The sequence below is a fragment of the Mastigoproctus giganteus genome, chromosome 10, assembly GCF_048544385.1.
Source record: "Mastigoproctus giganteus isolate SK-2022 chromosome 10, ASM4854438v1, whole genome shotgun sequence".
NCBI classification, from domain to species: domain Eukaryota; kingdom Metazoa; phylum Arthropoda; class Arachnida; order Uropygi; family Thelyphonidae; genus Mastigoproctus; species Mastigoproctus giganteus.
This window is the reverse complement of record NC_143584.1, coordinates 101092375-101105232: the sequence shown is the minus strand read 5'-3', so window position 1 is coordinate 101105232 and position 12858 is coordinate 101092375. Positions and strand designations below refer to the sequence as shown.

The window sequence follows — 12858 nt, the reverse complement described above, 5'->3', positions numbered from 1 at the left end:
TTTCTTTCTGACTGCTCACTGCGGGTGATGGTAGATGGCTCTTTGTCTTCTAACTTATTTACTGATGCTGATTCCCCAAGGTTCAATTCTTTCTTCTGCTTTTTTCCTCTGGTATATTAATGACCTTCTTTCATTGACTGGAAATCCTATCCATAGTTTTGCTGATGATAGCACATTGCATTCCACCTTCCAGTTTGAGAAATCTTACCCTGCACTAACAGCTTCAACTTCTTAAATATCCACTGCCTCCTCAATTGCTGATCTCCAGGTAATTCTCTAGTGGAGCAAAGATAACTTAGTTGATTTCAGTCATAAAACTCAGTCCTGTCTGATATCTCTTCTGCTCCTGTGCTTATCTGTGACACTCCAATTTCTAGATAAGATCATATATCTCTGTTGGGGATTACCATCTCCTAATTTCTCTTACCATAAGTACATTACAAATATTGTTGATATCTGAGTAATTTTCCAATATGGCAAAGATAATTTAGATATAAGACAGGACCGAGTCTAAAACTCGGTCCTGTCTTATATCTTGCAAAAAGGATTCTTCTGCTCCAATTCTTACCTTCAATGAACTCCAATTTCTAGATAAAATCATATATTTCTGTTGGGATTACCATCTCTTCTGATTTCTCTTACCATAAGCACATCACAAATATTGCTTTCTCTTTAACTCTCGGCATTACTTTTCTTCCAAACAGCTGTTCTGTACACCTTGCAAATCCGACCTACCGTGGAATATTATTCCCACATCTGGGTCGGTGACCCCAAAACCTCTCTCAGGCTTCTATATTCCATTCAGCAGAGAGCAGTTAAGTTAATTGAAGACTCATCTCTAACAGAGTCTCTCCACTCTGTTGTATAAACGTCCTGTTTCTGCTATGCATTTTCTATAGATACTTCCATGGGTACTGTTCTTCTGAATTGGTTTCTCTAATTCTCTCCCTCCCCTCCCTCCCCACCCAAGCAGTCTGGACACATGCTGCAACCAGTAAGCATCCTTTTACTGTCAGCTTGAAACTTCCAGAATCAACTTTTCTTCATCATTTATTCATTCAACTTCCGTTTTCTGGAACAAGCTTCCTTCATATGTATTTTCTGAAAATTACAATCTATAGTCTGTCAACAAATATCTTATTTCATCCTCTGAACCTTTAACCCATACACACACTAAGTACTATCGTTATAATAACTCTCATTTTTGTGATTTTCATAATAATAATAAAAAAGGAGCAGCACTAGCAAAGTTTCTGGATATCATTGACAAAACCCCACGAGCTGTCCTGGCAGCATATCTGCACTGCTCAGAGAATTTCATAACTGCACAATTATCCCCAGGTCTTTCATTTTCCACCACCCTTGGTGTAGTATCATACATTCTAGGATTACTGTTACCCATATGCAGTATCTGCAGTTGTGCCTGGTGAGTTTAGCATAAAAGACATCCACATGAGGAAAGACTTCAAATATACAAGCCACACAAATATTAAAGAATCAAGTGCATGCATGTGCCATTGTGTGCACACATTTTTTCTGGTTCAGCAGAATCCTTTGGTCTCCTTGCTCTGCATGATCACTATTAAACCAAGTATTTCTTATTCAATATTTTGTGTTTACTTTACAATACTCTAGTTAAATCCAGTTGTAGTGTATTGGCAAAATCCATTCTACTATATTTGGTTTTGGTGGGTTCTTATAAATGAAATTGTTTTCTGTCTTAGTTCTTAACATGTTGCATTTTATGTATTTTCTTTCATGTTATTATGCATATGTGTCTTAATAGCCAAACTTGGAGCTAATGCAATCCTTGGAGTTTCACTAGCAGTATGCAAAGCAGGAGCTGCTCAAAAGGTAAGATTAAAGTAATAGATACACGTTTTGTGAGTCTTGATAAATGCATATATTAGAATTTACAAGTGAAGTGAGATGAAGTATTTTAAAATTTTAATTTAACATTCATTTAGCTTATTTTCCAATATGAGTTAGTATAATTGGCAGCCTAGTACTGGGTGAACATAAGTTACCGTTGTCTTGACCAAGTGAAAAAATGTAATGAAATAGCAGAAACCAGTTTAGAATTTTCTCTTGTCATATTAAGCAAAATAAATTGGTGGTATCCTTGAAGCGTAACATAATGAATGTGGTGTCAACAATTTGAAAAAAATTTGTTAAGTTCCTTTAATTTATTCAAACCATCCACTTCCACAGAGACAGATGAAAACTTTTTCCAACAAGCAACTTCCTCGCATCTATCTTGCAACCATCCTTCAACATAAATTATATACCCCTCTTGTGTGTAGTCTTAGCAAGAAGAAGAATGCCATTCAAGGCCATAAACCAGATCACCCTGCAGGTGCCTAATCTTTAGAAGCTGCAATTCACAGAAATAAGGCTCTTTCTAGGTAAGAGCACCCTTTTGTTCCCTTCACCAATCTGGTTGCCCTTCTCTTTTCCCTTTTCCAACAGATCTAAATTCTTCCTTTGAGGCCTCAAAACCTGTATACAATACTCAAGGCCTAACGATGGCCTTGTACAAAGGGATAATTGCTCCTTACTAGCAAATTGTCCCCACTAGCAAAGTTTCTAAATATTTTTGATAAAACCCCATGAGCTCTCCTGCAAGACTGCGGAAAATGAAAAAGACCCCACATCTTTTTCATTTTCTGCTGTTCTGAGCGTAGTACCATACAGTTGATAAGGATTACTGCTATCCGTGTACAGTAACTTGCTTTTGTCAACTTTAAACTCCAACTACCATTCCTCAGCCCATTGACTCAATTTTCCTAGATCTTGTTTCAGTAGCTCACCCTGCCAACCTTTGTTATCATTTGCAAACTTTGACATTAAGCATGATATTTTTCATTAATAAATATTGAAAACAACAATGAGCCCTGCACTGAACCATGGCGGACTCCATTGATAACATTAGTCCACGAACAGCAGTTCCCATTGATAACCACTCTGTCTTCATCCAGTGGTTATACGAACTGGAGAAATGTGCCTTAATCCCACATTGCTCCAGTTTGTATAAGTCTTATGTGCAACGGTATCAAAAGCCTTCAAGAAATACATGTATATGATATCAATTATTTTTTTTCCTTTCAGTTTCTTGGTCACTGCATCACGGTAACCTATCAGATTTGTTAGACAAGACCACCCCTTAACAAACCCATGCTATGATTGCAGTTTAATTGCATTCCTATCCAGATGGTCCTGCATTACTTCTTTAACCAGTGACTCCATTATTTTCCATGGAACAGATGTTAAGCTAACAGGTCTGTAATTTTTCATGTCACAGGTTGATCCTTCTTGGAGGGAATAGAATTTATATCTGTGAGTTATTGCAAGTTTTTGAATACCACATAACATGGAAAGTAGCCTGCAAACACTCTTATAAGGACATTATTCATAATAAAGATGAATAATTTATTATTTTATTGGGACCTGAGAAAATCCTAGGTACCATTTAAATAATGAACTGAATTTTTTCATACCACTGAAAAGAGACAGACCTTAAAGATTCCAGGATACTGCTGGTCATGGCATAGAATCATTTCTCTTGCATATTTAGTGAATGGACTCAAATGCATCTAAAGGGTTTAAGAGGCCTGTTTGATTCCCTGTTTAGTTTCTTCCTCTTTCTTGTATGAGGTCACATAAGCAAATGAGTCTCCTTACAGTAGAAAGGTGTGGGGGATACCGAAGATATAAATGAGTGGGAAGCCTTAGAGCAATAAGCTTAACCAACTTATTTACTACCGAAATTGCATAGTTATGCTAATGAATCATACAGTAGTAGATATTTTCATTAACACACATACTTGCTCGTGCCCAGAAGGTATGTATGTCATTTAAAATGTTATGTACTTCAAGTTCATACAATTATTCTTGACCCTGTCACAATAATAAACTCATACACCAGCCATTTAAATTGGATTAAGAAAATTAAGAAAATTTTTAATACTGTAAAATAAAATATAGTACAAACAATCTATTTACAATAAATATAAAACTTAAAATGGATTAAAATAAATATATATAAAACAAAATATAGGATAAAAGTGCTAAAACTAGACTGCAGCTTTCGGAGGCATCCGCCTTCCTTTCTCAACAATAAGTTAAAACTTACACAACACATTCTTAAATAGCAGGCTCACGGCACTTCCACACGTGGTTCGACCGGCGTATGGGCGGTACTCCCTTCATGCATATTAGAACCGGAAATGGCTTGGGAGCGCAAAAAGCAAAACCATTCATCCGTACTGAGGACCACAGCTTCAAAGAGGGGATGCATATGCATACCCCTATCTCTGTTAATAGTATTATTGTCTGATGAACAGATTCGCAAGCTCTCGGGCCACTTGGGGGTTCCAGAACCCATGCGCCCGGTCAACGATGACAGCATCCTCTGGGGAGATCTGGTGCTGCTTCTCCCAAAAATGTTCAGATACAGCATGAATGCCATAAAAGCCATAATCTGTGGCTTTTATGGCATTCATGTGTTCCTCCAAACGATCCTTAAATCGCTGCCTAGTGTCACCCACAATCCGGGCACTTTATCATGTATACCACCCCACTACTGAAATCATTTGTTATAGGGTCCTTAACCTGGGACACCACCGTGTGCAACCTACGCCCTGGCAGCTGCACACAACGTTAGCCAAACGTTATTTCGTTAAATTTCGTTAGCCAAAGTCTGCACACACAGACTTTGGCTAACGAAATTTGTGCTAAATCTGCTGCTATTCTGAGTCAAGCTAAGATGGGTATTAGAAGAGCATTAGACGTGATGATAAAATCGTGGTCTTACCAGCTGATAAAGGTAGATCGACTGTAGTTTTAGATAAGGAGGATTATCATAAAAAAGCTTTGGAGCTCTTACAGGACGGTTCTACATATAGGGTTGCTCAAAGAAGTCCGCTGGTTAACCTAGAACGACATGTTAATAAAGTTGCGCAGCATTGGCTAAAAGTGGGGAAGATCACCAAAGAGGTATTTTGGTCTTTGCATGCAATGGGATGTCAGCTTCCCAGATTCTATGGTCTTCCGAAAATACATAAAGTGGGGGTTCCACTCAGACCTATTATATCTTTTATTGGAAGTCCCAGTTATGCTTTGTCTAGATTTTTAGCTAAGTTGATTGCCACTACAGTAGGACACTATTTTTACTATCAAGGATAGTAAGGGTTTTGTGAGTTTTGTGAAGGATCAAACTATAGAAGAAAGTGAAATTATGATATCCTTTGATGTAGTATCATTATTTACATGCATTCCCATTTCTCATGGGGTAGAGTGCGTAAGAATGACTTTAGAAAGAGATGATACTTTAAGTAGTAGGTCTCATTTAAATGTGGAGGATATTTGCTCCGGTGTGGAACTTTGCCTTTCTAGCACCATTATGGTGTACCAAAGAGTTATGTATGAGCAGGTTCATGGCATAGCCATGGGTTCTCCCATTAGTGCTATAGTGGAGGAATTGGAAAATAGGATCTTTGATGGAGTAGAGTTCCCCATGTGCAAATGGAAAAGATATGTAGATGACACGTTCACCATTATTCAGAAGGGGAGAGAGGATGAAGTACTTCATTTGCTTAACAGCTTCTCCCAATTTATCCAGTTCACCCGGAAGCAGGTGAACTGGATAAACTTAAGCTTAAAACAACAGTGTTTAAAAAACCTATGTGCCAGAGCCAATACACTCACTATAGTTCGGTGCAAACTATGCAACATAAGAACAGCATCACTAGGTCATTATTAGATAGGGTAGAGTAGAGTCCCACTGCAGTACCTCTGAGGATAGAGAAAAGGAAATTAGACGAATCACAGCAGACCTTACCCCCAGAGGGTCATGGACAAATATGAGGGGTGATGCCCAGGCAAAGTGAACTGTTTGTGCCAGTTGCCACCATATACATTCCCCACTATCCGGGCCTTACTGAGCGTATAACAAGAGTGCTTCATGAATGCCAGACATGCTGTGTGCAGCTGCCAGGGCGTAGGTTGCACGCGGTGGTGTCCCAGGTTAAGGATCCTATAACGAATGATTTCAGTAGTGGGGGTCATATATGTGATAAAGTGCCCGGATTGTGGGGAGTGTTATGTGGGTGAAACTAGGCGGCGATTTAAGGATCATCTGGGGGAACACATGAATGCCATGAAAGCCGTAGATTATGGAAAGTGTGCTGTGGCTGAACATTTTTGGGAGAAGCAGCACCAGATCTCCCCCAGAGGATGCTGTCATCGTTGACTGGGCGCATAGGTTCTGGAACCGCAAGTGGCTCGAGAGCTTGAGATTCTGTTCATCAGACAATAATACTCATAGGGGAATGCGTATGCATCCCCTCTTTGAGGTTGTGGTCCTCAGTACGGATGAACGGTTTTGCTTTTCATGCTCCCGAGCCATTTCCGGTTCTAATACGCATGAAGGGAGTACCACCCATGTGCCGGTCGAACCACGTGTGGAAGTGCCGTGAGCCTGCTATTTAAGGATGTGTTATAAGTTTAACTTACTGTTGAGAAAGGAAGCAGATGCTTCCGAAAGCTACAGTCTAGTTTTAGCACTTTTATCCTATATTTTAATTGTTTTATATATTTATTTTAATACATTTTAAGTTTTATATTTATTGTAAATAGATTGTTTGTACTATATTTTATTTTACATTATTAAAAATTTTCTTAATTTTCTCATTCCAATTTAAACGGTCGGTGTATGAGTTTATTATTGTGACATTCGTTTTCCCAACCTCAGAGGCCTGTTTCAAGATATTGTTGACCTTATCAAAAGTACCTCACCAAGGGTGTCAAAACTATGACTTAAGGTTTCTAACAGGTACAAATTAAAGGATATAATGATATATTCACCAACATCGAGCCGTGATGATGCAGAAGTTGAAGAAATGTACGCCGAAATTAAGACTTCTAGATGAACAGAAAACTCACTACACCACCGGAGACCTTTCAGGACCAAGATATTGATGAGGAATACAAACTTTTTAAAAGTGATAAAGCCCAAAAAACTTGTAGGTAAAACAAATTAGTCAAGATAAACACTAACAAGGACAAAATTGAGTATACTATGTTATGAAAAGTTGTTAGAAAGAGACTTAAAGAAAACATAAGATTTAACACAAAAGTAGAACAAGCATTAAGAGAAAACAAAGGACTTAAATCAGCAGTCATAAGTAGTAATACAGAAAAACTAATGATACTGAATCGGAAGAATAGTGATGGTGTTCTTATAAATTCCACAGAAGGCATAATTCAAATAGCGGAAAACTACTATAAAGAATTATATAAGGAGTGAGGGAATGATGCCAGCAGTGGGGAAGATGGATCACAAATTAGCAACACATACAACATACTCAATTTCCTTCTGATGAGGTAGAACATTAATTGAAGAAAATGAAGAATCAGAAAACCCCAGGTAAAGATTAAGTTACTGTAGAGTTTTTAAAATTGGAAGGAAGACACATGATGCAAACTGGCAAAACTCTTTGCAAAATACATTAGGAAGGGCATGATGCCTAAGGAGTGGAATAATGCAATCATGATTTTGCTGCTTAAGAAAGGAAATAAATCAGAAATTGGAAATTATAGACCAGTTAGCTTGTTGTCCCACATCTACAAGTTGTTCAGAAGGGTCATTACTATCAGATGAAAAAGAATACTTTATGAGAATATAATATAGTTGAGAATCCTCATATATGAAGATTCTCAACAATGGATCGCCTTCACGTAATATCACAGCTATTGGAGAAAGCAAATGAATATAAAATGCCATTATGCCTGGCATTTGTGGATTATGAAAAGGCATTTGACTCCATACAGCGTACGGAAATGTTTTGTGCACTGACATCCCATACATTGATTTCGAAGAAAATATATGAGAAATCTACCTCCTTTATTAGACTAGACAAAGAGTAGCAAACTTAAAATTGATAAAGGAGTTTACCAAGGCGCTGCATCTACAAAGTTCTTTACTGCTGCCCTTGAAGCGTTCAGAAGATTGTACTGGTTGCAGAAAGGAGTTAATGTGAATGGAGCTTACCTAATAAGCCATTTACGATTTGCCGATGACATTGTGATCATAAGCCACGATCCCGGAGAATTAGAGGAAACTCTTAATCAGTTATGCAGAGTTAGTAAAGATTTTGGACTAAAGATTTAAATATGGTTAAAACAAGTAATGATGAACAAGTATGCAATGGAAAGGGATATAATCACTATAGGACTGAAAGGAAAGGACCAATTGAAAAGATGGATTCGTATGCTTATTTTGGACAAGGCATTACTGTAATAATGATAAATGGGTGGAAGTCGAGAGAAGAATAAATTTTGGATTGATAATATTCAGGAAATATAGTTACATACTGAGGAGCAATATCCCAATTAGTCTGAAATGTAAAATGATGAGCTAGTTGTATACTCTCCACCGTGACTTATGGAAATGAAACTTGGTCACTCACCAAAAGAATGGAAGAGAAGCTGAAAACTACACAGTGAAGAAGGGAACAAATTATATTAGGAATCAGACTTTTGGATAAGAGGAGAAATGCATGGATTACAAACTCAAGTAAAGAACATTCTTAATAAAAATAAATTTATAATTGAGTACATAGCTTAATTAATACTGTAATATATACTAACTAATTGATATTTCTGTTCACTGACTTTTTTTTTGTTGTTGTTAAATTTAAAACAGTAAAAAAGATAAGCAATCAATAACAAAGAACACGGCATGCACAAATTGCAGCTAACACAATATGCGCAAGTGAGATATGGAGTAACAAGTTTAAGAAGCTTTAAAAATAGGAATGAACAGAAGATTCTGAAAATTGTTTTTTTTATATCATTGAAGATTTCATGGAAGGGAAAATGCATTTCACCTTAACATAAAAACCCACTGAATTCCAGCTATCTGTATTATCACAAACACAGTAAGATTGAGGTTACTACCTGTTTACAAGGTGCCTCCGTATCCAGGTGGGCAGGAGCAGCAATGTGTAGCACATGCTTGATTACACCGGGGTTCGAGCCCTTGACCACCAAATACGGAGGATGCAGCAAGGTCAGGGAATGACCACTGAATATCCCCGGAGCAATATGGCCTTAGTTGCTGTGCTCCTAAAATCCAAATAACAACCAAACAAACAAACCTGTTTATAATAGATTGCACTAACAGAAAAGTCAATAAATTGGAAACTGCAAATTGTTTTATTGGTGGTGACTTCCAGAAATGTTTTATTAAAATATTACTAATGGTGTTCAAAATTGATTCTTATTAATGAACATATGATAACGATGAAAGTGTAGTGCATTTTAATGCTCAGAATTGGTTTTTTGAAATTTGATTTTATAAAGCAGCTGATTCTACTAACCAATGATCATGTTAACCAGTGCATACTTATTTCACTGTTATGCTTATGATTGTCTCTAACTGGACAATGTGGTCCTTACTCTCAGCCAATAGCACCATTTTTAAACGTGTTGGCCGTGTGTTTTGCTTTGCATCCTTTAGTTGAATTGCTTTTTTTTTTCTTTTTTTTTTTTGTGTTGTGCTTATTTGACATAAATTTACTTACTGTATTGAATTTGTTTACGTACAACATTGTGTAAAAGAAAGAGAAATAGTTTGGTTATATAGCAAAAATTTCAACTTCAGAGGTGTTGGAGCGGTTTACCAAAAAACAATGTGCTATTGGGTTGACATTACAGTATTTTCACTATATGATGGTAGTCCTGGAATGGATTACTATTGTAAAGTGGGGGTCTACTGTATTACAGAAATTAAGCTGTTAATAAAACATTATCCACTAGGAAAGTTAAATTTAAGCTACAAGAGTTACTTGAAAGAATTTATCTTAGCAGAAATACTTTAGAAAACTTAATTAAGTTTACAAAATATTGTAGAAATTAATTTCACAATTTTACTGAAATAGAAATTGAATTCAAACAAACTTTAAACAAAAATTTTGCCTACCAGACACTTGATGTTAATTCCCTTCAGGAGCAAAATTCAAATACTTCTGCTCTCTTCAACTGCCTTCAACTTTATTGTGTTATTTTTCTTTTGATTAGCTATCTTTGTTTAGTGTCTCACATTTTTACTGAGAAGTAAAAATGTGAAACTAAAATCACTTGCAAATTGATTCCTCCTGACAGTTGACCAGCATAGTTCTGGCTGATGTCATACAGAGCACGCAACTATGACATCAGGTAGCATACAGCCATGTGAGTCCCCCCCCCCTCTACCATTTGAAGCATCAGTGATGCACACTACATATCAGAATAATGTTCTGGCCTTTCTTGGCAACATAAGATTTATGGAAATAAAACTTGGGCACTTATTGTGACATCATTCCTTGAATGAGAATGTGCTTGAGGCTGACAAATTTATTGTTTTTGGCCATAGTCACCAGCTGCATGTCTTATTTTCTGCGATAATACCAACCTAGACAAATGACAAACTTTGAGAAGCTTTTGAGTAGGGAAAAGCATGCCATTTTTCTGACAACAAGCAGCACATTTCACTATACAAAAAAAAAAACTGTACTAGGCCAGGCACAACGGAGCAAATTATACTGCATGGCCCCATAGGCACGGTCAGCTTACTCAAAATGAACAATATAAACAAAAAAAAAGGGTATAAATCCCAACTGATTTAAATCCTTGTTGGGGTTTACTTTGATTTTAATATTTTCCTGGAGGGCCTGATGCAATAAGATACTACTGCTGCTGAGTAAAAGAAATGACATATTGATAAAATACTGTATTTCTTCGATTCTAAGTCCGCTTTTTTTTTTTCCCTCTAAAAACGGGGTGCGTTTTACAATTGCAGTTTTTTTTTTTTTTATACGTGGAAACCCCGCCTCCAAGTTTGATCGTTATCGCATTCTCCAATTTCGTTGGAGAATAAAATGGCGTGAATGATTTCACGTGCTTACAAAATGTGAAGCCACTGTTATTTCATTATAGTGGAGCTCACTCAGCAAAAACTAGGACATTTTCTTTGTGTCTTCAAAAGTACGTAAGAAGTGGAGTTACTCTATTTCGTTAATTTTGATCCCTTATTGCACATTAAAATGTCAAAAATATTGCACTACGAAGCCACATTGAAACGAAAAGTTTTTGTGTATACAAAAGAACATGAAAATAGAGCTGCTGGTCGACATTTTGACATTAGTGAAGTAAATGTTCGTCATTGGAGAAATGATTGCAATTCCATATTTTCATGCAAAGCAAGAACCAAGTGCTTTACAGGGCCTAAGAAAGGAAGATTTCCACATGTCGATGAAGCTGTGATCCGATTTGTAACGGAGACACTCGCAAAAGGATTACCCATCATAAGCCATGCTTATGATGGGTAATGCAAATGATAAGCCATGCAATTGAGAGTGGGAGAAATTGCCAAATCCCTTGGAATAGAGAAAATAATTTTTAAAGGCAAGTCATGGCTGGTCGACATTTTGACATTAGTGAAGTAAATGTTCGTCATTGGAGAAATTATTGCAATTCCATATTTTCGTGCAAAGCAAGAACCAAGTGCTTTACAGGGCCTAAGAAAGGAAGATTTCCACATGTCGATGAAGCTGTGATACGATTTGTGACGGAGACACTTGCAAAAGGATTACCCATCACTTGATAAGCCATGCAATTGAGAGCGGGAGAAATTGCCAAGTCCCTTGGAATAGAGAAAATAATTTTTAAAGGCAAGTCATGGCTGGTGCAACAGACTCATGCGTCATAGTGGATTATCGTTAAGGCACCAAACATCTATAGACGTCCTGGAAGTGTTCATAACATAACCCACCTAGCATGCTAGTACTTGATGCATTTCGTGGACATTTGTTTGAACGTGTCCAAAATAAAATCGTGCAAAAATGTGGTAACTTGGTTGTGATTCCTGGTGGCATGACTAGCCAACTGCAGCCACTCGACGTTTCAGTCAAGAAACCATTTAAGGATTACTTGACAAAGGAATATGAATCCTGGCTGTTGACTGACAACCTTTCGGAAAAATTAAGAAAGCGCCGGCATCAAAATTGGCAGAATGGGTATCAACAGCTTGGAAGCTGATCCCAGAAAGAATAGTAAAGCACTTGTTTAAAAAATGTTGCATGACCAACACTCGTGATGGCTCAGAAGATGATATATTATAAAATAATGAAGATATCGATGGCTCAGAAGATTCAGAAGGAAGTGATAAATAACATACCTACTGATAAATACCAGTACTGTTGTTAGTAAATTGAATTCTATTATAATAAAAATATTTGTTAGATTTATTTTATTTATTTATTTTTTTCTTAGAATCAAAGCTTTTTTCTGAAATTAAGGTGCGTCTTACAATCGATGGAGTCTTAGAATTGAAGAAATGCAGTAGTTACATTTGGGCTCTCAACTTTTATTTTCTTTTCATATATGGGCAGTTTACATTCAGTGGTGTAAGTACTATACTACAAAATCCCATTGTGCTGTGTTGTGGCCTTCTACCAAAAAGGGCTCAAAATCACTGGATAATCAAATGATTTAATACAAAAAAATAAAGCTTTCATCTTTGCATAAAAAGTCAGTAGTATTCGGCAGAATTTTTCTGTATTTTAAAGTTGGCAGTACTTATAAATACAGGTAGTTCTCGACTTTACGAGTTAATTCGTTCCTAGCGTGTGCTCGTAAAGCAGGAATTTATTTCCCATAGACATAAGGTTAAAAATAGGGATTACGTTCTCAATGAAATTAGTTAGCTAATTAGTTTGTTTAAACAATGATTGATTTATCAAAAGAAATGAAAACGTAGCCTGTAAAATCAAGTAAATTACAATAGAGAAATTATTTGACTTACCAATGTCAAAGAAT

At 36.7% G+C, this 12858-nt stretch overlaps 1 protein-coding gene across 1 annotated transcript in view; it reads left to right on the top strand.

Moving 5' to 3' along the window:
* Positions 1-12858, top strand: part of Eno (alpha-enolase) — a 115145-nt gene that overhangs the window by 79819 nt on the left and 22468 nt on the right. The window contains exon 5 of the mRNA XM_090383451.1: positions 1787-1854. Coding sequence (XP_090239577.1) covers positions 1787-1854 — 68 coding nt within the window. The remainder of the gene's footprint in view (positions 1-1786; positions 1855-12858) is intronic.